Genomic DNA, 26,672 nt, shown 5'->3' with positions numbered 1-26,672 from the left:
TGCGTCTCCACCTGCGTCTCCACCTCCGTCTCCACCTCCGTGTCCACCTCCGTCTCCATGCCGACCTGAGGCGCAGTCTCCAGGTTCTTCTCCACCTCCAACCTTGAATGACCCCGTGACCTGGGAGACCATGCCCAGTCTTCTGTCATCGGAGGAGACCGAGGACGAGCGTTCTGTGTTGGAGGCCATGATGTCACACCCGTGAGTGCTCCTCCAAAGGTCCCCTTTAGACTAGTGTCCTGTTCAGCATAATGTTACAATGCGTCGTCAGTTGTCATTGTACTGTGAAGTGATGTCAAACGTCAGTTCTTGTTCTTGTTACAGTCATTGGAAAATCATCAACAGGGTCCTGTTGAGAAAGGTAAATAAAATGTTTACGTTAATTCCTTTTACTCAGTCTGACAATCACCACATGTATCTGTATTGCCATATGACATCTCTCCCTCTCCCTCTCCCCCTCCCCCTCCCCCTCCCCCTCCCCCTCCCCTTTTCCCTCTCCCTCCCTCCCTCCCTCCCTCCCTCTCAGAACAAGAGCGTAGCTGAGCTGCAGGAGCGCTCGGAGGAGGTCATGGAGTGGGTTCTCAAGGTGACCAACGAGGTGGTCCTGCCCGCCATGGCCCTTTACCAGGTCCTCCACATCTGCAAAGACCAAGATGGCCGCCCGCTGTCCGCCACCATCTCCTACAGCAGCTGTGACTCCCAGAGTGACAGGTCCTCTTCCGCAGGGCTGCTGTCCACAGCCAGGCCTGACACTGGCTCTCTGACTGGGATGGTATGTTTCAACCCTGCTGATTCTCCCCAGGACCAGGCCTCTTCTCCGGGCTCCGCCCAGCCCTACGTCCCCCAGGGTGTTCTGAGAATGATCTCAGAGAGGTTGCACCATCTGCTGCTAGGAGGGCAGGGATCCAGGTCCCAGAGCAGGATGCTGGGTGGCAGGCCTCCGACGTTGGACTCTGATAGGCCCACGGAGGAGGACGTCCTCGCCACGGCATCCCTCACTGTGGCAGAGATCCTGCTGAAGGTGCAGGCGGTGAGGGATAAACAAGAGCACGATGCAGAGGACAAGCTGTCAGCCTGTGCGGAGGAGCTCTACGAGTCTGTCATGGGAGAGGTGCTGGAGAAGTTTGCACTCCACCGCCCCTGCTGCTTGCTGTCGGACTGCCGTGTGACCAGCATCTCCGAGGACCTGATATGCAACGCCTGGCAGGACGCCAAGGAGAAGATTCAGGTCCTCGCCAACAGCCACACCGACGCCATCAACGAGCTGGTGTCCCCGTGGCCCCCGTTGTCTGCCGACACGAGGGAGAGGATGGAGATGGCCTCATTCCTCATCGGTAGCATGGCAGAGGCGGAAGAGATGGAGAAGGCGATGGCTCCGCCCAGCCGCGTGACGTCACCGACCCTCTGCTCCCTGAAGGAGAGCCTCTCTGGAATCCTGGCCTGCCACGCCCTGTTCCAGAGCCCGGGCGTGGTCCCCACGGAGGAGAAGCTGGACCTGGTGAGGATGGTGGGGGGCTTCCTCCAGGAGATGGAGCCCACAGAAGGAGGCTCTTCCCTGGACCAGCCCCAAGAGGCCTACGAGGCCTCCCTGCTCCAGAGCGTGGCCACAGCCTGCAACGTAATCCACAACGTCCTGAAGAACTTCCACGCAGCCCAGCAGCTGACTGGGCAAGTGGAGGTGGCAGACTTCCTGCAGCCTGGAAGTAAGACCTTCACCATGGTGGTGAAGTGTGTTAGCCAGAGCCTGCTAGGAGACGTTGCCATGGAGCTGGATGCCCTGAGGAGGAGCCCGGGGGCCAGCATCAGCAGTGGGAGGAGCAGCAGGAATCAGGAATGCCTCCCTCTTGACACGCAGCAGGAGCGACCAGTGGAGTGCAGCTCTGCTAGCAAGGAAGAGCAGGAGGAGGAGGATCCTCAGGAGAAGGAGGAGACCGCCCCTCCCTCCTCCAGGAGCACTAGCGCCTGGAGCGAGGCTAGCAGTGCTGCCAGCTGCCAAGACCTCAGCCTCACCGCTGAAAACATGCTGGACGCCATCGTGCGGATGGCCCACTCGGCCTCCAGATCCTCCCCCGACAATCAGGACGACAAATGCGACGGAGGCTCCTCCGTCAAATCGTTCGACCAGGCGGAGTACGACCTGGGCCGCCTGCTGGCATCCCACAGCATGTGCACCAGGATGTTCCAGGTGAGGATCCAACACTTCTCCGAGCAGTTGATTGGATGCATTTATCAGCTTCTCCTGGACACCCGGATGGGACGACTCCCCTCGACACCCCATTGCCACTCCGAGCCCAACTTCCAGAACCTGGAGGACAAGGAGCGCCTGGACCAGGAGCTCTTCACCCCTCTGCTGTACAATTTCTTCCAGACGGCCTTCAAGAGCCTGATGGGGAACCTGCTGGGCGAAAAAGACCTCACGCACGACCACCGGGCCGACTCCTGCAGCGATGCGTCCTCGGACAGCAGTGACAGCAGCAGTGACAGCAGCAGTGACAGCAGCAGTGACAGCAGTGACTGTCCCTCCCTGGACTGGTCCCGTGGGATGACGCCGGGCCCCAGGCATGGGGTTGTGGGTAGTAGGAGATCGCAGAGCAGGTTAAAGCCCTCCTGCAGCCAGGACCAGAGGTGGGCACTGGAGGCCATTTGTGAGGTGTTGACTACCCAGGCGGGAAGTGACCTCTACAAGACCTGCAACGACCCACAAGAAAACATGGTCGTTGTTAGCAAAGGTAGATAATTTTTTTTACCTTTTAGATAAAAAAACTGGTAACTATACTATTTTAAGACATGCTATTGTAAGACAGATTTGTAAGTATTGAGTTCTGCTGAATGACAGTGTAGGTCAAGTAAATAACTATAATAATAATATTGTAGTTAATAGCCAAAATATGTTATGAGAAAAGTATAGTTAATAGCTGTAATAGTGTAGTTAAAAGTGTGTTTTCTTGTGCCAGGCCTTGATGCTGAGGCCATGGCCAAGGTAGGTAACCTAGCCAGCTCCTCCTCTGAATACATAAACCAGGAAGTGACAACAGGAAGTCTCGACCCTGAGTCAGGTCTCACCAACCAGGAAGTAGGCCAGCCTGAGATGGATGACAACGAAAATTCTGAAGAAGGGTCAGATTGCCAGACAATTGCCAAGGGTGCATTGATCGAGGAAGAAGAGAAGAATGAAGATGATGGAGCTCCAGGCCTCCCTGAGGAGGTCCAGGATCATCCCTCCCTACCTGTGAGCCACTCTGAGACACCCTCCCTACAGCCTGGGGAAGTTCTGATCCAGGAGAAGGTCCTGATACCCCCCCGACCCAGCGCCCTGCACCACCAGACCCTGCATGACCTGCTGCACAGGTTGGTGGGACGCCTGGCCCTCCAGGGGCCCCTTCGTTCCTGCTTCACCCCCACCAACTCGGAGATAGAGGCTGTCCTCCTCCAAGACGTGAGCTGGTTTCTCTGGAACCAGGCCGGGATTGGCCTTGTCCTGGAGCATGAACCCCAGAACCCGCTCTTTGGTGGCGCCGACGCCCTGGACGCCATGTTTGAGGCGACCTACGCTGAGCTAATGCTCTGTTCCGATAGAAACAGGGCCCAGGTCCACTCCGCCCTCCAGGGAGGGGCAGGCATCGTCTGCATGGCCGAGAACGTCGCCAAGGTAATCTGCCGTCATGCCGAGGTTTGGCGGCCTTCTGCCGTGTCGGGTGAGAGTCATGATTTGGAAACAGGTTGTGAGGAGAAGGAGAGCGCAGAGGACTCTGCTGGCTTGGAAAAGGCCGGTAGAAATTCCACCACCTTCATCACAAACACGAGCTTGGATGAAGGACTTGAGATGGACTCTGCTGGCTTAGAAAAGGCCAGTGGAAGTTCCAGCCCCTTCATAAGCAACACAAGCTTGGATGAAGGACTTGAGATGGACACTGCTGGCTTAGAAAAGGCCGGTGGAAATTCCAGCCCTTTCTTAAGCAACACAAGCTTGGATGAAGGACTTGAGATGGACACTGCTGGCTTAGAAAAGGCCGGTGGAAATTCCAGCCCTTTCTTAAGCAACACAAGCTTGGATGAAGGACTTGAGATGGACTCTGCTGGCTTAGAAAAGGCCAGTGGAAGTTCCAGCCCCTTCATAAGCAACACAAGCTTGGATAAAAGACTTGAGATGGAGTCTGCTGGCTTGGAAAAGGCCAGCAGACTCGCCTCCTGCCTCTCGTCCTCCTCCACTTCCCGGTCCTGCTACTCCTCCTCTTCTTCCACCTCTGTTTTCTCCTGTTCTTCGTCCTCCAAATCCTCAACCAGCTCCTTCACCTCCAGGGGCTCCATGGCTCGGGCCCCTAGCCCAGAGGGACATCATTTGGGGCCATTCGGAAAGACCGACACCCCCATCCTCCGGAGATGGTTCACACTGGTAAGCTGAAAACAACACCACACACTGGCACGAGGTAGAACTGACCTGTGCTGAGTCAGCGATAAGAAGGGACGACATGTGACAATCTCAATGAATCTGTGTGTCTTTGCTCTCACTTCCAAACCCAGAAGAAAGAGAAGACGTTCCTTAAGGATGGACCGAATGTGGCTGCCAAGGGAAAAAAGACAAGCAGAATATTCAAGACAAACAAAGTGTCTCCCCTTAGCGCTGAACGTAAGATCCTGACTGCACATTTGCTCATTTAGGCTTTCCCACTTTAGTTGGCTCTCCCACCATTTCACACACACATACTTGCACACACACACTCACAAACACACACTGCATACAGATACGCACACACACACACACTATTTTTAAGTGAGAGGTCACAGTGCTGAAGTTCCGTGTGATGTAATACCGTGTTGTGTGATGGTGTTTCCTGTCCAGGTCCAGACCTTGGGGAGTCCTCCATTGCCAGAGGACAGGAGAAGAAGAAGAAGTCCATCAAAGCCTTCTTTAGGGGGATCTCTGCAGTTCTCTCTAGGGCTTTCTGCTTTGGCTGCGTGAAGGATATTCACCAGTAGAGGGCGCCACCTGCTTACTCAACTGGCTGGCAGAGAAAGAGAACCTGTCACTACGGCAACAACTGTAGCTACTTCCCTCTTCTTCAGAACTGTGTAACCAATTTTTTGGTATATTCCAATAAAAAATACTGGAATTTATATCTCCTTTGTAATCGTTAAGCTGTTTGTGTACAAGGTTGTGACATCACCATGTCAGGACTGCAGCCACACAGAGAGGCTGATTAGCATTTGTTAGAGTAATTGTACACAACCACTTTACATCTGTGTAAAAGTTAAAGGCCGATATATGCTTCTGCGTTTTTCGAAAAACGGACACATGGGAACGCCCTCATCTCCGTGGAACGCCCTCTACGAGCTCTCCGTCAGCCCTCGGAGAGCCCCGGAGAGCTCGACGTGCACCTTTTCTAACTTTTTTTTTTTTTTTTTGCAAAAACAGAACAACACACAAAAACTCTCGCAGGGGAAAGAGAATATACATACAATACAAATGTTTTCAAAGTGCAAGACAGAACTACCTAAGCAGTAAAACAAACAAAAACAAATCAAAAGGGGAATTACTTGAAATACACAAGGTAAAAAGGCTATGGAAAATAAAATGAACATTTAGGAGCGGCACACAAGGGGAAGTGAATCAAAACAGTAGTTTCTGAAATATGTCACTGCACATTTTTCTTGCAATTACACTAGATCTGATCTTTTTCAGTGATGAGAAAAACTATTTAAAATCATTCATAAACCAGACAAAGGAAGGCTTAGAACTTCTCCACTTACTGCAATGAATATGATATTTACCCATAAGAATAATGATATTGACCAAATCTAATACAGATGAATCTACATCATCCATATAAAAGAGGATGTGTGGCAAGGTGAGAACAGGGACACCAACTATTTTAAGTGACAGCCAATCATTTATCTCAGACCAGAAGACGTTGGACACGGGGCAAAAAAAGAACATGTGCTCCAGAGTCTCATCAGCCACCTTACAAAAAACACAAGGGTCTACATCAAATCTGAATCTGTGTCTAAGAAAGTCAGCGACCGGATATATTTTATAAATTATCTTAAATATATTTCTAGGTATGTGAAACCACATAGAATCTGGTTGTGAAAGATACGTTTTCAACCAATTAATTTTAAAGGTCCCAAACATTGATTCGAAATCCAAAGCTTTGATACCACCCATATCATACTCTTTAACAAGCTGTGATTTCTTAACATAATGAGTTTTATTTCTCCACAAAAATTGGAAAATGACTGAGTTGGCTTTCTTAACATTACCAGGAGACACATACAAGGCAGGGCCGGATTAACCATTAGGGCAACTGGGCACTTGCCCAGGGGCACATGACATCTAAGGGGCCCTGGACAATGTCAACTAAAATGTTATATCACTTTATGAACGCAGTCCTAACTTTCCTTAATGTGAGTACTTTATTACAACTCGTTCGATCAAAATGTTATGTTAAATCACGTCAAAAACAGTGTTTGTGTAGTCTAGTAGCCAGTGCCGCCGCTCCCATAACGCTCACTACGCGCTGTGCGTAGGGCACCAACTCCTGAGGGGGCATCAAAAAATAGCCAACTGAAAAATCATCATAGTTATAATACTTATAATACCGATATTATTTTAGTATAGAAATATTAGACACGTATATTACAAAACAGGCAGAACAAGAGATGTAGCCTATTTAAATGCTCACAAAAAGTTACGATGGTGAACCCCCCCCCCAAAACAACAAAACAAATAGGCTACACACTCAACTTCCCAAGCTCGCTGTGGGTGCCCTTCCCTCAGTGGGCTGACGAACTTTGACAGTAGGCTAGGTCAACTTTTCTAAAATGGGCTTAAAACGATAACAGGAGTCAGGGGAAGGAAAAAAGAAAGAAAGAGACCGCTAGATGGTGCCCGTGCATCACTTTCAGGTAAGTCCATGTTTAATCATTGTTAAATACGGGAAATGTGCTGCTAATTTAATGGTTAGCCTATGCATACACCTCAAACTTGCTGACGTTATTGCTAATGTTAGCACACTCAAATGTTTTAACTTAGTTAGGTGCAAGCTAGATTGAGATTTTACTGTTAAACATTATCTATGCATTTTACAAGTAACTGACGCCAGCTAGCTGTTACTTTCTTACCTACTGTCTGACAAGATTTTACCAATTGAAAAACGGCTTGTAAAATGTTTATTTTACATAAAGCTCAAAAAACTATTTTGCGCTCAAATAAAGGCCCCAAAAATTCGCTCGCATTAATTTTTGACATCCGTAACTAGCATCACATCAAACACAGGGGGGGGGGGGGGGGGGGGGGGGCTTAAGCCTTGTTGCGTGGGCGTAGTGTGGGAAGCAGGCTGTTCTTTGTGTCTCTTATCACTTCATTTTCAGAAACAACCTTGAAACTGGGTGGAGATGGCACCCGAGCGGATGGCACCCGAGCACCCGAGCCTGGGGGGATAACCATCCGGCATCCGTCATCCGGCATCCCGGATCAGGGGATGGGGGATGCCGGGTATTGCGTCAGGGGCGGGGTTGCCGGGAAAAACAGGACGAACAGAATCCGCTGTACGGTGCGTTTACGGTGCGTTTACACTGCAGCGACGCCATGCGACAACATGTTTTCCATTCATTTTCAATGGAGCCAGGCGAATCGCTTGCGTGGTGCATTGTGGGTAGCGACGCGACGCGATCGAGTTGAGATTTTCTCAACTTTATGCAAATGAGGAGCGATTTTCGCTAGCGATGGCCAATGGCAGTGTTTTCTTGTTTCTCGTAACGTAGCAACCATGGTAAACATTTCTAGCTTTCAGTTTTTAAGATGGAGGAGAAACTAATCGCCTGTGTGGCTGCATATCCAGTCCTGTACGACACGTCTCTGTATTTGTACAAAGACATTAATAAAAAGAATGAGGCCAGGCGCAGGTTCGCCGACGTTGTCGGTGCTCCTGGTGGTTTTTTTGTACTTTGTATTCTCGAACAAAGTTACGTTCCAGGGAGTTCCAGCCGGGCTACTACTATAAACCCGGCTGGAACTCCCTGGTCGTATCGACAGATTAGCAGAGACTTTGAGTACTATAATAAAACGTTTTTACACATGTCAGCGTGTATGTCTATTAAACAGTTTTGTATTTTGTATACAAGTTGTATTTTGATCGATGTTGCGAGTACGTAAACCCAAGTCTGCACACTTGGCCATGACAACTACAACAGTGACGTTAGAGAACTACAATTCTACATTAATCTGTTTGATACGCCCCCGCGCGTGGTGAACTGTGGGAAGGCGAGCGATGGCAAGCGATTCGTGTCGCTGCAGTGTAAACGCACTGTAATTGGGTGTGCTCAAGCCTTCGGCGAGAGCACAACCTTTGTTCTCTCACATATATATTTATTTATTTATTATTGTTTATTTTCGCCCCCCTAAGGATCAGTCAATATTTGGACTACATACACAACGGCGGTGTCAAAAGGTTCGTCTTGGTAGCGATTGCGTTGGTTGTATTTTTATTTACGTTCCGTTGCATGGTTTAAGTAGAAATTGCGTTTTTGTGGTGAAAAGTGAAGCTAACGGTGGCTAATTTGCTAGCCACAGTCACTGACGTTACTAACGTCACTACGTCACTAACGTCACGAAAACACGTGACTACCTGTAGCAGAACATTCGTTTCACATCTGTTAACTTGGGGGATAGCTAGGCTAACTATAGCTTTACTGCAAGGCAGCTGCAGAAATGCCACAAGCAAAGAGGCCAGGGTGATAACTATTTACTCATTTTACTTTGTGATGTGAAACACAATTATGAAATGTAATGTACAATATTAGCTGATATTATTAAGGAAGGGGCCCACATCTACTTTTGGAAACGGTAGTCTACTATTTCACTGAAGCATTAGCATCATGACATTAGCCTCTGTTGCCCGGGCAACACATACTACAGTGGTCTATGATGCATCTGTTTTCAATCTTTAAAATAAACATTCCTCACAAATACATTTTCGTTGTAGGATTTATTATGACATTACATTACAAGTAAACGATTTGTGGGTGAAATTATCATTACCTGTGGTTTCAAACCAGTGTAGCTCACTGCAACGCTGTAGCCTACGCGAGACACTACAAAAACATCTACACAACATGTTCGGCACTCCCCTTACTTAAATCAAAAGTCTAACTACTAACCTGAACTTCATTGCCACAGCCTAAACTTTGTCAATCTGTTCATGAAAATAATTAATTTCAGCCTAAACCGTACAACGGAACGTTAAATCCAATTCAACCAACACAATCGCTACCAAGACAAACACAGCAGTAGTCTAGTACTGTAGTAGTAGAATTTACCGGGGAAGCTTCTCCACACAGGGCTATATCGCATTTTGCGTTGTTACTGACAATGATCGCTACCAGTGAGCTTTTTATGAATGAGCGATTTTCCACTAAATAAATGTCAAGCTTATTTACGTTTTTGGGGGCATATTTTCAGTTAGCAGATGGTACTGTTTGAATCGCGATTCCATCTTCTACTGCCGGTAACGTCGTAGAATAATCTTCAAAGGGGGTTCTTTATTAATGAATGAATGCAATATGAGTAGGCTAAATGCCTGAAAATATCACGAGAAGGGAAAACTTAAAAGGACATTTAAGTCATAGAGATTAGGTCCATTTTTACACCGGTCTGCCAAATTTATTCGTTTTGATTCAGCTATGAGGCTACCTCTTGCAGGGGAAATGAGAAGACATCATATTTAATTCTACACTTCACTCGTATTTTCAGTTGTAAATGAGCAGCACAAAAAAAATGCTTTTAAATCTATGTAATGTTTATAAATAATAAGTATGCATTTTAATATAAAATATACAGATATATCAGTTGTAAAAATGTCATTCAAAAACGGACCCCTGTGCAACCGACGCAAGCAAGCACACCCTACAATTTCCCCAGAAATTGTACCCTCTCTAGTATTAGGTGTTCTTGCCTTTGGCAATGTTTTTAAACTCAAGCTTGTGTGGTGCGTCGCTGTACACAATCGTTGCACGGTTTAGGACCAACACAATGTAGGTGCCAAACATGTAGCTAGTTATGTTTCCGGGGCCAGGTCTGAATGTAGGAGAAAAACAGAGCACAGCTGACCTTTCGCAGTGCTCTAGACTGCGACCAAATTGTCGCATTTTGCGTTCTAATCTTACTGACAATGAACACTTACAGTAAACTTGTTTTGAATTAGTCATTTTCCCCTAAATACATGTCAAGAATAATTATTTACGTTTTGGAGGGCGTATTTTCCGTTAGCAGATGATACTGTTTAAGTTGCGACTCCATCTGAGATACAGCGTTGTTAGAATCAGCTTGGTTCAAAGGGGGTTCTTTATTAAGGAATGAATGCAATATGAGCAGGCTACATGCATGAAAATATCACTACAAGCGGAAAACTTAAGGGACGGGTAAATCATAGAGGTTAGGGCCATTATTAAACAGGATTGCCCAATTTCTTCGTTTTGATGGAACTTTTCAACTATGTGAGGCTGCTAATTGTAAATGATGTATGCTTTTAAATCTATGCAAATGTTCATAAATAATAAGTATGCATTTTTATATAAAATCTACAGTTATATCAGTTGTAAAATGTCAGTAAAAAAAAAACTACCCATCTGCAACCGACACAAGCACACCCCACAATTTCCCCAGAAATTGTACCCTCTCTAGTTATTCTTGACATGTATTTAGGGGAAAATGACTAATTCAAAACAAGTTTACTGTAAGTGTTCATTGTCAGTAAGATTAGAACGCAAAATGCGACAATTTGGCCGCAGTCTAGAGCACTGCGAAAGGTCAGCTGTGCTCTGTTTTTCTCCTACATTCAGACCTGGCCCCGGAAACATAACTAGCTACATGTTTGGCACCTACTTTGTGTTGGTCCTAAACCGTGCAACGATTGTGTACAGCGACGCACCACACAAGCTTGAGTTTAAAAACATTGCCAAAGGCAAGAACACCTAATACTAGAGAGGGTACAATTTCTGGGGAAATTGTAGGGTGTGCTTGCTTGCGTCGGTTGCACAGGGGTCCGTTTTTGAATGACATTTTTACAACTGATATATCTGTATATTTTATATTAAAATGCATACTTATTATTTATAAACATTACATAGATTTAAAAGCATTTTTTTTGTGCTGCTCATTTACAACTGAAAATACGAGTGAAGTGTAGAATTAAATATGATGTCTTCTCATTTCCCCTGCAAGAGGTAGCCTCATAGCTGAATCAAAACGAATACATTTGGCAGACCGGTGTAAAAATGGACCTAATCTCTATGACTTAAATGTCCTTTTAAGTTTTCCCTTCTCGTGATATTTTCAGGCATTTAGCCTACTCATATTGCATTCATTCATTAATAAAGAACCCCCTTTGAAGATTATTCTACGACGTTACCGGCAGTAGAAGATGGAATCGCGATTCAAACAGTACCATCTGCTAACTGAAAATATGCCCCAAAAACGTAAATAAGCTTGACATTTATTTAGTGGAAAATCGCTCATTCATAAAAAGCTCACTGGTAGCGATCATTGTCAGTAACAACGCAAAATGCGATATAGCCCTGTGTGGAGAAGCTTCCCCGGTAAATTCTACTACTACAGTACAGTACTAGACTACTGCTGTGTTTGTCTTGGTAGCGATTGTGTTGGTTGAATTGGATTTAACGTTCCGTTGTACGGTTTAGGCTGAAATTAATTATTTTCATGAACAGATTGACAAAGTTTAGGCTGTGGCAATGAAGTTCAGGTTAGTAGTTAGACTTTTGATTTAAGTAAGGGGAGTGCCGAACATGTTGTGTAGATGTTTTTGTAGTGTCTCGCGTAGGCTACAGCGTTGCAGTGAGCTACACTGGTTTGAAACCACAGGTAATGATAATTTCACCCACAAATCGTTTACTTGTAATGTAATGTCATAATAAATCCTACAACGAAAATGTATTTGTGAGGAATGTTTATTTTAAAGATTGAAAACAGATGCATCATAGACCACTGTAGTATGTGTTGCCCGGGCAACAGAGGCTAATGTCATGATGCTAATGCTTCAGTGAAATAGTAGACTACCGTTTCCAAAAGTAGATGTGGGCCCCTTCCTTAATAATATCAGCTAATATTGTACATTACATTTCATAATTGTGTTTCACATCACAAAGTAAAATGAGTAAATAGTTATCACCCTGGCCTCTTTGCTTGTGGCGTTCCTGCAGCTGCCTTGCAGTAAAGCTATAGTTTGCCTAGCTATCCCCCAAGTTAACAGATGTGAAACGAATGTTCTGCTACAGGTAGTCACGTGTGTTTTCGTGACGTTAGTGACGTAGTGACGTTAGTAACGTCAGTGACTGTGGCTAGCAAATTAGCCACCGTTAGCTTCACTTTTCACCACAAAAACGCAATTTCTACTTAAACCATGCAACGGAACGTAAATAAAAATACAACCAACGCAATCGCTACCAAGACGAACCTTTTGACACCGCCGTTGTGTATGTAGTCCAAATATTGACTGATCCTTAGGGGGGCGAAAATAAACAATAATAAATAAATATATATGTGAGAGAACAAAGGTTGTGCTCTCGCCGAAGGCTTGAGCACACCCAAATATATATGTGAGATTACAATAAGTTGTGCTGCCAAAGCCAAGCACACCTAACTATTCTGAAATAACTCAAGTAGCATTCTCAAAATACATAGGTCATGTGTGTGTAAAATCTGTAGAAAAGCTAGTGTTTAAGGTAACTTTTACACTGATGTAAAGTGTCTGTGTACAATTACTTTAACACATGTTAATCAGCCTCTCTATGTGGCTGCAGTCCTGACATGGTGATGTCACAACCTTGTACAGAAACAGCTCAACAATTACAAAGGAGATATAAACTAAATAGCAGTAGTTTTTATTGGAATTCTGAACTACAAAATAGAGCATATCCCCCCCAAATCAAATCAAAATGTATTTGTATAGCCCTTTTTACAAGCAATGTCAGAAACTCCAGATATGGTTGGTGAAAGAGAGGTGCAGAACTTAGCATTCTCATACAGCAGGGAAGTGTCAATGGGTGTTGAAACACCAACATCCAGTGTTCAACTTGGGTCAGTTGGTAAATGTCAGTATACTCAGAGGTAGCCACAGGGTTGGGGATGTGATCGGTGCTGCATCACAGGCCGGGGGGTGAGGAAAGGGACCGGGAACTCGCTGTCGTCTGTCATGGAGTCTGGTTTCCGGTTGGCGACTAGATCCAGCTTTGGCAGACTGTCACAGATCGACGTCCACTGGCGACCAGGTCCAGCGTTGGCAGACCCACGACCAGGCAGATGCTGACTCTCTCTCTGCCGCTGCAGCCAGTTGAGTGAGCAGGTGGCCCCCTCTACTGGTGAATGTCCTTCATGCAGGCAAGCAGAAAGCCCTGGAGAGAGCTACAGAGATCCCCCGGAAGAAAGCTTTGATGGACTTTTTCTTCTTCTCCTCTCCTCCGGCAACGGAGGACTCACCAAGGTCTGGACCTGGACAGGAAACACCATCACACAACAGGATATGACATCACACGGAACTTCAGCACTGTGACTTCTCACTTAAAAAAAAGTGTGTGTGTGTGCGCGTGTCTGTGTGTGTGTGCACATTCATGTGTGTGAACTGGTGGGAGGGCCAACTAAAGTGGGAAAGCCTAAATGAGCCAATGTGCAGTCAGGATCTTACGTTCAGAGCTGAGGGGAGACACTTTGTTGGTCTTAAATATCCTGCTTCTCTTTCTGCCCTTGGCAGCCGCAGTCTGTTGATCCTTGATGGACGTCCTCTCTTTCTTCTGGGTTTGGAAGTGAGAGTAAAGACACACAGAATCATTGAGATTGTCACGTCGTCCCTTCTTATCGCTGACTCAGCTCAGGTCAGTTCTACCTAGTGCCAGTGTGTGGTGTTGTTTTCAGCTTACCAGTGTGAACCATCTCCGGAGGATGGGGGGGTCGGTCTTTCCGAGCGGCCCCAGATGATCTCCCTCTGGGCTAGGGGCCCGAGCCATGGAGCCCCTGGAGGTGGAGGAGCTGGTGGAGGAGTAGGAGGATGAAGAAGAGGATTGGGTCCCACTGGCCTTTTCCAAGCCAGCAGACTCCATCTCAAGTCCTTCACGGTCATCATAACCATCCTGTGTTCCTGCGTCACGGTGCTGATGACCAGCAGGATCATCAGAGTCCTGCTCCTCGTCCAGGTCTGGGTTTGGGCATCCATCTTGACCCTGGTCCCAGTCCCAGTCCTTGTCCCAGTCATGGTCCACAGTCATGTCCTCCTCCTCCTTAGAGGAGTCCTGGTCCTGGTCCTCAGTCAAGTCCTCATCCACCCTGAGCAGTTTGGAAAACATGGCCCCAAGATGGTGCATTAGTTTGGGGACCAAGTCGTTCTGGCAGGAGTAGAGGGCTTCTGGGAAACCCAAGATTTTGTCAAGGAAGTCCAAGAAAATGTTCTGTAGAGAAGAGGAGTGCACAAAGGTCAAGGTGCCATACAAACACTGTGGGAATCTTGAACGAGAGAGAAAGTGTGAGAGAGAGAGAGAGAGAAAGAACACCTTCAGTTTCTTCAGGTATGTTTTCCCTGGGGCTCCCTTTGTGTCCTGGGGGAGGAAGGCTTCCACCAGGGCATATAGCTGGAGCATGAAGCAATCTGGACCCTGGGGATGGGGAGGAGGGGGTGGGGGAGGGAGAGGGGGGGAGGGGGGAGGGAGGGAGAGAGCAAGAGAAGGAGGGGGGCTGGGTCAAACACCAAAACTGTGACTGACTGACTAGTCAACCACTTGTAAACTTTGGCCCGCATCGTGGAGTAGATGGAAATGACTTCCGTGGCTATCTAGACATGGTGAGGTCACTGCACCCCTGTGATGCAGGACTGGGGAGGCGGGGCACTTACTTTGAAACACGACTGGCGATAGCCAAACACGATCAGGCGCAGCAGAACCAGCTCAATCACCACATCTATGATGCTCAAGTGATGAATCTGAAAATAGTTCCCACAAGTTATTAGCTAGCTCTTAGACTCTCACATCTCTGATTCTGATGAAGTTAGATGAGATGAGAGGAGATGTGAGGTGTCCAGGTCATTAAACTGTGCATATTGCCTGGGCTTTGAGGCCAATTTGTGCTTGAAAAACAATGTCAGTCAGACAAGTTTGCTGCCACAGACAAGTGTCTCGCCCCTTCTAGACTGTGTAATGTCACAGACCCCATGCCCACATGTAAACATTGAGACTGCCTTGCTCAATAATGATGTTGTGAGCTTGGCACATTTTTATGAGCATGAACTGACCATAAGGGGGGCTGAGGTCAGAAAGGGAAAAATATTTCCTCCTCTCTTCCTCCTTTCCTGCCCTCCTCTCCCCCACCATCCATCATCTCCTTTACCTCCTCTCCCCTCCCTTGCCTCCCCTTCCCCCTCTCGTCCCTCTCTCCTCACCGACTCCGCTGCCAGCTCCTGCATGATGGAGTCTAGGTGGGCGTGGTCTGAGGCGTACTCCCTCAGCCTGGTGTATTTCTGAAACAGCTGCTCTTCATCCTGGAGAACACAGACACAGTCACACACAGACCCCATGTTTTCGAAGGTGTGTTAGATTTATCTCCAAGTTAGCATGTGTGTAGACTGTTCAAGTGGTGACACCCTACAAGGGTGACATATATCAAGGTCACCCAAAGTCACTGTTGGTGGGGAGGGATAATATGTCAGATACCTTTTGTGCTTCGGTTGCCAGCCTTTCTAAAAGCCAGTGAGTTGCTGCCAACATGAACTCTCTGCTGTCAGTAAACAGTGTCTGGGGACAAACATGGATGATCAGGATAACTAGCTAAAATAATCATTACTAACAGCACACAGGAGTTAACTACCTAGCATTTTATAGAACATCAACACACAGGAGCTAGCTAGATAGTAGACTACTCACAGTGAAGGCCTGCCTGAGAGCTGCCACCTTGAAGGACAGTTGGTCAACGGTTCTGTCTCTCAAGTAATACCTATGGAGATATACATCAGTCAAGTTAACCTGGACAAGCTAACTACAGAGCAATGAGGGAAACCTTGATAAAATGCATTCCTGTGCATACAGTAGTATGTATATCATCTATCTAGAAGAACCATGTGTATGGCGTGTTGTCAAATGTAACAATTAATATATGCCTGTTAAGGAATTGTACTAACTTGAGGAATTCCATTTCATTTTCCCATTTCGCAGGGAAATCGGTCTCATGATCCCAGTCCTGGTCCTTGGTCCAGCCCTCATCCTCCTCAGACGGGTCCCAGTCCTGGCCCTGGTCCTTGGTCCAGCCCTCATCCTTCTCAGACGGGTCCCAGTCCTGGCCCTGGTCCTTGGTCCAGCCCTCATCCTTCTCCTCCTCAGAGGAGTCCCAGTCCTGGCCCTGGTCCTTGGTCCAGCCCACATCCTTCTCAGCGGGGTCCCAGTCCTGGCCCTGGTCCTTGGTCCAGCCCTCATCCTTCTCCTCTTCAGAGGGGTCCCAGTCCTGGTCCTCCTCCTTGGTCCAGCCCTCATCCTTCTCAGAGGGGTCCCAGTCCTGACCCTGTTCCTTGGTCCAGCCCTCATCCTTCTCAGAGGGGTCCCAGTCCTGGCCCTGGTCCTTGGTCCAGCCCTCATCCTTCTCCTCAAATGAGTCCTGATCCTGGGAGAAAGACTCCTCCTCGCAGGTCGAGGTGTTTCTGGACCCCCAGGAGGTTCTGGCTGTGGTGCGCAGAATCCCATCTGGACCCACGACCATGCTGGCCTCCATGATGGAAATATCAGTTTGCTAGTGGACAGAAAGGAGACACACACACCTTTAACATTGAGTCCTAAAGGGATGATTCAGCTTGCTGGGATCAAGTGTAGTGGGGAGGTTCTATCTATCCTAGTGTTGCAGTTCTCACCCCTTCGTCAGCCAGAACCGGGGAGTAGAAGTCAGTCTTAGAACATACATGAGACTGATACTGTCTCACCTGTCCTCCAATGAGCTGTAGGGGAAAGGAGATACAAGGAAGGGGATGAGTGACAGAGTGCTGCGTAACTGAGCCTGAGTACAGGCTTCAGATACAAGCCTGAACAGGAAAGTCACACTGTTGGCATCTGTCGCACTTCAGGAAATCTTACCTGAACTCCGGTCACCGCCATCACCATGGCAGCCATGTGGGGGAATCCCTGCAACAGCAAACAGAGGAAGAGGGACCTGGGTCAGACACGCACCCGGTGTGTGGCTTGTGCGTGTGTGATTGTGTTTGCACTTACATTTGGGCCGAGCCTGGATCTCTCCTCAGACATGGCCCACCACAGTCTGGCGTCAGCCCCCCTCACCATGCACACTCTGCACATCTGTACGTGCACCTTCTGAGGGAGTGGGAAGGAGGGAGGAGCTGTTACAAATAACAACAATAGGCCTGTTTGTCTGGGTAGGTGCGCAGGTGTGTTTGCGAAGGCTGACTCATTGTACCTTAGATCCAGATCCTCTGGTCCATGAGAAGGAGGAGGCATGGTTCCTCTCAGAGGTCACCAGAGCAGAACACAAGCTCCTCTACAGAAACATGAGCAGAGAAGAAGAGGGTGAGATGGAATGTTCTGAAACTGCTGTAGGACCCACAGACCCTTACCATACTGTAACTCAGAGCTTGTGTCCGTCGTCTTACACTGAGAAACATAGTATCTCTGACATAAATACTTATGTTCGTGTAGTTGAATTGACACACTCAAATGATGACTTCCTGAGGTGTCTATTCCTCCAGTCTCACAGGGGGAGAGGAATACACACATTAGGCACCCAGGCTGTCACATTCATAACAGGAGAGAGGGGGTCAAGAGAACTACCTCCCCCTGAATGGAACTAGCCACTCCATCCATGTCCCACTATGTTTCCATAGGGACCAAATAACCCAGGACTGAACCACTCATCATGACATTATCATCTCAACATTCCAGAACATTGCAGCAAATTTGCAGAAAAACAACTGAGATAATGACTGTGTAAGTGTGAGTATTTGTGTGTTTGTGTGTGTTTGTGTAAAGGTAAAGGTAAGATGGCTCTTACCCCAGTCCAAATGACCACAGGGCCACAGTAGAGGGGGCTGAACTCCCAGGGCAGCAAGGGTCCGCTGGTCATCTGAAACACATGACATGAAAAAACCCATTTAAACCCATTTGTCTACCTAGTAACTAAACAGAGCTCATCACTAACTGACATACAGTCTCATCTTTCTCAGAGGTGTCCCAGTCCTGGCCCTGGTCCTTGGTCCAGCCCTCATCCTTCTCAGAGGGGTCCCAGTCCTGGCCCTGGTCCTTGGTCCAGCCCTCATCCTTCTCAGAGGGGTCCCAGTCCTGGCCCTGGTCCTTGGTCCAGCCCTCATCCTTCTCAGAGGGGTCCCAGTCCTGGCCCTGGTCCTTGGTCCAGCCCTCATCCTTCTCAGAGGGGTCCCAGTCCTGGCCCTGGTCCTTGGTCCAGCCCTCATCCTTCTCAGAGGGGTCCTGGCCCTGGTCCTTGGTCCAGCCTTCATCCTCGTCAGAGGGGTCCCAGTCCTGGCCCTGGTCCTTGGTCCAGCCCTCATCCTCCTCCTCAAATGAGTCCTGATCCTGGGAGAAAGACTCCTCCTCGCAGGTCGAGGTGTTTTTGGACCCCCAGGAGGTTCTGGCTGTGGTGCGCAGAATCCCATCTGGACCCACGACCATGCTGGCCTCCATGATGGAAACATCAGTTTGCTAGTGGACAGAAAGGAGACACACACACCTTTAACATTGAGTCCTAAAGGGATGATTCAGCTTGCTGGGATCAAGTGTAGTGGGGAGGTTCTATCTATCTATCTTAGTGTTGCAGTTCTCACCCCTTCATCAGCCAGAACCGGGGAGTAGAAGTCAGTCTTAGAACATACATGAGACTGATACTGTCTCACCTGTCCTCCAATGAGCTGTAGGGGAAAGGAGATACAAGGAAGGGGATGAGTGACAGAGTGCTGCGTAACTGAGCCTGAGTACAGGCTTCAGATAAAAGCCTGAACAGGAAAGTCACACTGTTGGCATCTGTCGCACTTCAGGAAATCTTACCTGAACTCCGGTCACCGCCATCACCATGGCAGCCATGTGGGGGAATCCCTACAACAGCAAACAGAGCAAGAGGGACCTGGGTCAGACACGCACCCGGTGTGTGGCTTGTGCGTGTGTGATTGTGTTTGCACTTACATTTGGGCCGAGCCTGGATCTCTCCTCAGACATGGCCCACCACAGTCTGGCGTCAGCCCCCCTCACCATGCACACTCTGCACATCTGTACGTGCACCTTCTGAGGGAGTGGGAAGGAGGGAGGAGCTGTTACAAATAACAACAATAGGCCTGTTTGTCTGGGTAGGTGCGCAGGTGTGTTTGAGAAGGCTGACTCATTGTACCTTAGATCCAGATCCTCTGGTCCATGAGAAGGAGGAGGCATGGTTCCTCTCAGAGCTCACCAGAGCAGTACACAAGCTCCTCTACAGAAACATGAGCAGAGAAGAAGAGGGTGAGGTGGAATGTTCTGAAACTGCTGTAGGACCCACAGACCCTTACCATACTGTAACTCAGAGCTTGTGTCCGTCGTCTTACACTGAGAAACATAGTGTCTCTGACATAAATACTTATGTTCGTGTAGTTGAATTGACACACTCAAATGATGACTTCCTGAGGTGTCTATTCCTCCAGTCTCACAGGGGGAGAGGAATACACACATTAGGCACCCAGGCTGTCACATTCATAACAGGAGAGAGGGGTTCAAGAGAACTACCTCCCCCTGAATTCAACTAGCCACTCCATCCATGTCCCACTATGTTTCCATAGGGACCAAATAACCCAGGACTGAACCACTCATCATGACATCATCATCTCAACATTCCAGAACATTGCAGCAAATTTGCAGAAAAACAACTGAGATAATGACTGTGTAAGTGTGAGTATTTGTGTGTTTGTGTGTGTTTGTGTAAAGGTAAAGGTAAGATGGCTCTTACCCCAGTCCAAATGACCACAGGGCCACAGTAGAGGGGGCTGAACTCCCAGGGCAGCAAGGGTCCGCTGGTCATCTGAAACACATGACACACAGAAACCCATTTAAACCCATTTGTCTACCTAGTAACTAAACAGAGCTCATCACTAACTGACATACAGTCTCATCTTTCTCAGAGGTGTTCCAGTCCTGGCCCTGGTCCTTGGTCCAGCCCTCATCCTTCTCAGAGGGGTCCCAGTCCTGGCCCTGGTCCTTGGTCCAGCCCTCATCCTTCTCAGAGGGGTCCCAGTTCTGGCCCTGGTCCTTGGTCCAGCCCTCATCCTTCTCAGAGGGGTCCCAGTTCTGGCCCTGGTCCTTGGTCCAGCCCTCATCCTTCTCAGAGGGGTCCCAGTCCTGGCCCTGGTCCTTGGTCCAGCCCTCATCCTTCTCAGAGGGGTCCCAGTCCTGGCCCTGGTCCTTGGTCCAGCCCTCATCCTTCTCCTCCTCAGAGGGGTCCCAGTCCTGGCCCTGGTCCTTGGTCCAGCCCTCATCCTTCTCAGAGGGGTCCCAGTCCTGGCCCTGGTCCTTGGTCCAGCCCTCATCCTTCTCCTCCTCAGAGGTGTTCCAGTCCTGGCCCTGGTCCTTGGTCCAGCCCTCATCCTTCTCAGAGGGGTCCCAGTCCTGGCCCTGGTCCTTGGTCCAGCCCTCATCCTTCTCAGAGGGGTCCCAGTTCTGGCCCTGGTCCTTGGTCCAGCCCTCATCCTTCTCAGAGGGGTCCCAGTCCTGGCCCTGGTCCTTGGTCCAGCCCTCATCCTTCTCAGAGGGGTCCCAGTCCTGGCCCTGGTCCTTGGTCCAGCCCTCATCCTCCTCCTCAAATGAGTCCTGATCCTGGGAGAAAGACTCCTCCTCACAGGTGTTTCTGGATCCCCAGGAGGTTCTGGCTGTGGTGCGCAGAATCCCATCTGGACCCACGACCATGCTGGCCTCCATGATGGAAACATCAGTTTGCTAGTGGACAGAAAGGAGACACACACACCTTTAACATTGAGTCCTAAAGGGATGATTCAGCTTGCTGGGATCAAGTGTGGTGGGGAGGTTCTATCTATCCTAGTGTTGCAGTTCTCACCCCTTCATCAGCCAGAACCGGGGAGTAGAAGTCAGTCTTAGAACATACGTGAGACTGATACTGTCTCACCTGTCCTCCAATGAGCTGTAGGGGAAAGGAGATACAAGGAAGGGGATGAGTGACAGAGTGCTGCATAACTGATCTGGAGTACAGGCTTCAGATACAAGCCTGAACAGGAAAGTCACACTGTTGGCATCTGTCGCACTTCAGGAAATCTTACCTGAACTCCGGTCACCGCCATCACCATGGCAGCCATGTGGGGGAATCCCTGCAACAGCAAACAGAGGAAGAGGGACCTGGGTCAGACACGCACCCGGTGTGTGGCTTGTGCGTGTGTGATTGTGTTTGCACTTACATTTGGGCCGAGCCTGGATCTCTCCTCAGACATGGCCCACCACAGTCTGGCGTCAGCCCCCCTCACCATGCACACTCTGCACATCTGTACGTGCACCTTCTGAGGGAGTGGGAAGGAGGGAGGAGCTGTTACAAATAACAACAATAGGCCTGTTTGTTTGGGTAGGTGCGCAGGTGTGTTTGCGAAGGCTGACTCATTGTACCTTAGATCCAGATCCTCTGGTCCATGAGAAGGAGGAGGCATGGTTCCTCTCAGAGCTCACCAGAGCAGTACACAAGCTCCTCTACAGAAACATGAGCAGAGAAGAAGAGGGTGAGGTGGAATGTTCTGAAACTGCTGTAGGACCCACAGACCCTTACCATACTGTAACTCAGAGCTTGTGTCCATCGTCTTACACTGAGAAACATAGTATCTCTGACATAAATACTTTTGTTCGTGTAGTTGAATTGACACACTCAAATGATGACTTCCTGAGGTGTCTATTCCTCCAGTCTCACAGGGGGAGAGGAATACACACATTAAGCAGCCAGGCTGTCACATTCATAACAGGAGAGAAGGGGTCAAGAGAACTACCTCCCCTGAATGGAACTAGCCACTCCATCCATATCCCACTATGTTTCCATAGGGACCAAATAACCCAGGACTGAACCACTCATTATGACATCATCATCTCAACATTCCAGAACGTTGCAACAAATTTGCAGAAAAACAACTGAGATAATGACTGTGTAAGTGTGAGTATTTGTGTGTTTGTGTGTGTGTGTTTGTGTAAAGGTAAAGGTAAGATGGCTCTTACCCCAGTCCAAATGACCACAGGGCCACAGTAGAGGGGGCTGAACTCCCAGGGCAGCAAGGGTCCGCTGGTCATCTGAAACACATGACACACAGAAACCCATTTAAACCCATTTGTCTACCTAGTAACTAAACAGAGCCCATCACTTGACCACAGGGCCACTCACACTGCTTACACCATTTATACATGTATCTCTAAGCTAAAACAATAAGTTAGCTAGTTTAGTTACTAGTACATACAGTCTGAGTGGAAATGCTGAAGACCCTGAAGCTGGCCTTTATGTCGGCTTGTGAACATTAGGTGCTTGACTGACCTGCACCCCTGTGACCCTTTGATATGTATTTTATTGTTGTGGCTCATAGATACATGTATAAATGGTGTAAGCAGTGAGTCTTCCATAATGTTGACTCTTTGAATTTGTTCTGAATGATGTTACCTGTCCTCTGAGTACTAGTTCCTCCAATGCCATCTTCCCAGCCTGGGTGAAGTAGATCTTAGGAATGTGATGCAGCCAAACTGGGGCCGTGAAGAAGGTCTGTGACAGTGAAAAACAGGAGACTTTAACTTCACCATCTTTGTCCAATAGTGACTGATACTGTGCATTTAAGACAGTGGTTTCTCAACCTGAAGACTGCAGAATTTGGACTAAGAACATAGAAGGTGGAATGAGAGAAGGTGAATGGTTACCAGAGTGTCCAGAGATGTTAACTCTGTCATTAACAGCTTCCCAGCACGAGTCAGCTGAACAACAGCAGGCATGGATGACGGAGCCTTCATGGCAGAGAGAAAATGTATAGAATCTTAGGGATTGTTATGAATAAATCATAATTTTCAGAGTAGGCTTACATTGTCAATGTTTTAAAAAGACATTACTAAGCTATTGTTATTTGCCCATGTTCTCAGTGAAAACTTTATGCGCCCTCTCAAACTCTTAGCTCCGAGACAGAGGAGAACTTACAGGACGCCACACCGGCATGTACAGCAGCAGAGGTCCAGACAGAGGGCTGAACAGAGGCAGCAGCAGCTCCTCTTCCTCCTCCGTGACCTGAGGAGGAAGAGGACAGTAGAGGAGGTTTTTAATGACAGTCTAATATGAAACTAGCAAACATATGTAAACATTTCCCCCACCAGATATGTACTTCCCCCTTGTGTCAAACTACACACACACAAGATCAAATATTTTGGCATTTTAAGTACAAATGCTTAGGCCTATAAGAGCGTTACATAAATCAAATGGGCATCAAAACCAGTAATAGGATGTTATCTAGTAGGTTTTGTTGCTTAACTGTACAGTCTTTGTCCTTTTCGATGGGGCTCCAATCCAGTTCCTGGAGGCTCTTTGTCAGATGGTGCATAACACATCCATCAGCTGACAATGAACTTTCTGAAAGTTTAAACAGAAAAAGGGCATGCAGTTAACACTGTATCATGAATTGGGTTTGTTATCCAACAACTTAGTTGTCCAAAGGCTCCTTCAAACACTTACCAGAATCTGTGTCATCGTTTGTGGGAATTGAGGAGGCATCATTCCTTCTCTCTTCCATTCCCACACAGGTCAGCAGGGATAAGAAATGAAAGAATCCTTTCTTCTTTTTCCCCTTCACTTTTTTGGGTCTCTTCTCCTGAGAGACCACTGGGTGACTTTGGACCTGACCCATGTTTAAGTTTAACCAAACTGCAAGTCTTCAGCCAAGGCAGGTGGGAGGAAGGGTCTACAGCCTGCAGACCCCTATACGACTCCCCGTCAGAGAGCTCCTCTCACTCACCTAGCTGCGTCTTACTATTGGTCCTGGTTGTCTCTCTTCAAGTGTAGTAGTCAAAGAACTTATGTTCTTCTATACTCTTTGGTTGAAGTGTAGTAGATAATCTTCACTCTCCGGTGTCAATCTTCTACTGTGCTGCGCGGCTGTGCGCACCTGTTTATATAGCCCTTCCGAGCCACTGTGACATCACAAGGCAATCATGGTCTGGGTGATGATGTCATAATGCAGTATGCGACTCACAGTTTTGGTGTTCCAAGTGCAATTTTTTGTTGCTCTGGACCCCTGTATGTACACAAACATACTGTATATACACAAACACATTGTATGTAAGCACACACACACACACACACACACACACACATACTCACCCCCACACACATATACAATACATCAAGTTTCCAAGATGAGTCATTAATAAAATGTTTAATGTTCAGCTTGTTGTGTTCAGTATGATAGTATGATATTCAGTCAGGTGGTTGAGCGGTTAGGGAATCGGGCTTGTAATCTGAAGGTTGCCAGTTCGATTCTCGGCCGTGCAAAATGACGTTGTGTCCTTGGGCAAGGCACTTCACCCTACTTGCCTCGGGGGGAATGTCCCTGTACTTACTGTAAGTCGCTCTGGATAAGAGCGTCTGCTAAATGACTAAATGTAAATGATATTGAATATACTACTAGTAACACTACAGTACACTACAGTAACACTACTGTAATATATGCAGAAAATACTTTCTAGCAATACTTTAACCACATGAACTAACTAGCTAAGAATTTTGATTGAGATATAGGCCTATGTCTGATGCCTGAACATTTGAAATCACAAACTACTTTTGACATAGCCTAGGTAGGTTTGTATCATTCTGAAATCATTGTTCATCATTGTTTAATTAATGCATTTGGCTATATGTTTTAGCCAGCATAAGTTGCCATAGTTACTGAATTTGAACTACGGTGAGCTGGCTTTATGGAACAGAATAAACTAGAAATGAGTCTGACTAACTGACATAAGCCTGGCATATTCGGTAACCTCGCTTTAAGGAACAGGCCTCAGGCGGAAGACTGGGTGTTGTTTCTGATTGGGTTAAGTGAGAGGTCTAAGGTGAATGATTGAGTGTGTGGTCATGATATGGCATTAGTGATGATGTTCCTGCTAGTAATGGAGAGACCCAGCTTGTTAGGGCACAGCTTATTAAGGACCAAGGCACACATCACAGGTGTGCCCCTGCAGCAATCACAGCTCCTCTACCTGCCTGCCATCCTGCAACAGAACCAAAGACACCGAAACAGAAGACAGGGAGAGGAGACCCAAACAATGCACATAGAGCCGACAATCTAACATGGTTTATGCCATCATCAGAACAGGCATAACCTCCCGATCACTACAAGTCATTCAGGTAATGGTAATGTCCTATTGTATTTGGTTATTTCCCAACATGTGGCAACAGCGTAGTGTAATTGTATTCAGTTTATTTGATGTGTTTGCTAACTTGGTGGCGCTAATGAGTTACTAATGAACGCAGCCTTGCTAATGGGAGTTTTAATGCATAATTTTGCCTTCTGACTCCACTTCTCTGTTTAGCACTGGTGTAGAAGTGCAAGACGGCAAATTAAACATCTTCAGACGATCAGTAAAGGTTTCAATATTTTTGTGTGTACAAAAGTTTATTTGACACTAGCCTATTGATATTGCTCATAATATTAAGCTTTAACACATGATTCTATACCATTAAATTCACAACTGCAGACAAACTTACAGGGTTAATACTGAAGACATAAAGTGCAGGTGTCTGATACACTCAAGTTGAGCAACTCAGAAGACTGGACAAAGAATACAGGAGTCAGGGCAGTTAAATAGTATGACAATATATGTTTTTTTTTACTCTCACAAAAAACGTCAGGGGGTGATAATCAACATAGCCTTTGCAAGCACAGAAAGAGTACGCTGCATGCTAGATAGCTTTTGTTTAGGTCTTTAGATATAGGACTCCTATAAATGACCTTGACGTTCCTCCTATTGTCCTTGTTCAGAGATGCATGACATTAATATAGCAGGGCATAGATCAAACATTGTTTATATTCAGAGTATTCCAAACAGTATACAAGTAATAAAGTAATCATTATCTTTAATTATTGTTGACTGATAAGTGGTTAAGGACAGACCTCTTCAATACACAGTAGCCTAGGGGTGTAGGGTCTGAGGCTACGCCTCTAAAACAAAATGTAAGGCAGTATGAAAAATGGGAAAAGATCACAGTTAATAACATGTAGACTACATATTAATATATTTCCAGTCTTTAACAAGCAGTGTTTTAGCTAAAATACACCAAAAAAAGATATTAAGATATTATCCAATATCCACTGCCTGTCTTGTCCTTCGGAAAGTTGTTAAATTGAATAGGCTGAACATCAACATGTAACATCAAGTATAGCCTAGAATTTCCAAACGAATTAGCTTTCATTTTTACGTATGCCTACTTGGACCGTGTCCTGACAATAAATAAATAACATTAGGCTCCATGTTTTGCCAGGATAACTGGCTAGGTTCTCAACCCTGTCCTCAGAGACCCCCTGTCCAGCATGTTTTAGATGTTTCCCTGCTCCAACACACCTGATTCACATAAATGGGTCGTTATCCAGCTCTGTAGAAGCCTGGTAACGAACATGCATTTTGAATCAGGTGTGTTGGAGAAG

General features: G+C 47.2%; 3 protein-coding genes and 3 long non-coding RNA genes across 6 annotated transcripts; 1 reads left to right on the top strand and 5 right to left on the bottom strand.

Moving 5' to 3' along the window:
• The first annotated feature begins 53 nt into the window (after positions 1-53).
• LOC134009159 (uncharacterized) lies at positions 54-5,108 on the top strand. Its single transcript, XM_062448885.1, has 7 exons — positions 54-201; positions 325-361; positions 527-1,872; positions 1,951-2,729; positions 2,955-4,290; positions 4,618-4,627; positions 4,841-5,108. Exons 1-7 carry the CDS (start codon positions 131-133, stop codon positions 4,958-4,960), a joined length of 3,699 nt encoding a protein of 1,232 aa, XP_062304869.1. The 5' UTR covers positions 54-130; the 3' UTR covers positions 4,961-5,108.
• Positions 5,109-13,382: 8,274 nt separating this feature from the next.
• Positions 13,383-15,975, bottom strand: LOC134009158 (uncharacterized). The gene is made up of 8 exons (XM_062448884.1): positions 15,916-15,975; positions 15,706-15,786; positions 15,435-15,533; positions 14,892-14,978; positions 14,554-14,655; positions 13,927-14,451; positions 13,695-13,800; positions 13,383-13,501 (listed from the first exon to the last, which is right to left on the bottom strand). The coding sequence occupies exons 2-8, from the start codon at positions 15,757-15,759 to the stop codon at positions 13,383-13,385; spliced, it is 1,092 nt and encodes a 363-aa protein (XP_062304868.1). The 5' UTR covers positions 15,760-15,786; positions 15,916-15,975.
• A 944-nt stretch (positions 15,976-16,919) lies between these two features.
• LOC134008657 (uncharacterized) lies at positions 16,920-17,345 on the bottom strand. Its single transcript, XR_009928170.1, has 3 exons — positions 17,245-17,345; positions 17,110-17,157; positions 16,920-16,973 (listed from the first exon to the last, which is right to left on the bottom strand). It is a non-coding gene; the product is annotated as an uncharacterized LOC134008657 (long non-coding RNA).
• Positions 17,346-18,871: 1,526 nt separating this feature from the next.
• LOC134008594 (uncharacterized) lies at positions 18,872-19,458 on the bottom strand. The gene is made up of 4 exons (XR_009928157.1): positions 19,382-19,458; positions 19,180-19,278; positions 19,045-19,092; positions 18,872-18,908 (listed from the first exon to the last, which is right to left on the bottom strand). It is a non-coding gene; the product is annotated as an uncharacterized LOC134008594 (long non-coding RNA).
• A 1,615-nt stretch (positions 19,459-21,073) lies between these two features.
• LOC134008582 (uncharacterized) lies at positions 21,074-21,692 on the bottom strand. The gene is made up of 4 exons (XR_009928155.1): positions 21,631-21,692; positions 21,429-21,527; positions 21,294-21,341; positions 21,074-21,157 (listed from the first exon to the last, which is right to left on the bottom strand). It is a non-coding gene; the product is annotated as an uncharacterized LOC134008582 (long non-coding RNA).
• A 215-nt stretch (positions 21,693-21,907) lies between these two features.
• Positions 21,908-23,997, bottom strand: LOC134009157 (uncharacterized). Its single transcript, XM_062448883.1, has 7 exons — positions 23,708-23,997; positions 23,508-23,605; positions 23,180-23,266; positions 22,909-22,992; positions 22,658-22,756; positions 22,225-22,296; positions 21,908-21,913 (listed from the first exon to the last, which is right to left on the bottom strand). The coding sequence occupies exons 1-7, from the start codon at positions 23,877-23,879 to the stop codon at positions 21,908-21,910; spliced, it is 618 nt and encodes a 205-aa protein (XP_062304867.1). The 5' UTR covers positions 23,880-23,997.
• Between the last annotated feature and the right edge of the window lie 2,675 nt (positions 23,998-26,672).

Source organism: Osmerus eperlanus, chromosome 22, assembly GCF_963692335.1.
Source record: "Osmerus eperlanus chromosome 22, fOsmEpe2.1, whole genome shotgun sequence".
Lineage (NCBI taxonomy): Eukaryota > Metazoa > Chordata > Actinopteri > Osmeriformes > Osmeridae > Osmerus > Osmerus eperlanus.
Note: the sequence above shows the minus strand (reverse complement) of the source record. Positions and strands in the feature narration are given on the sequence as shown.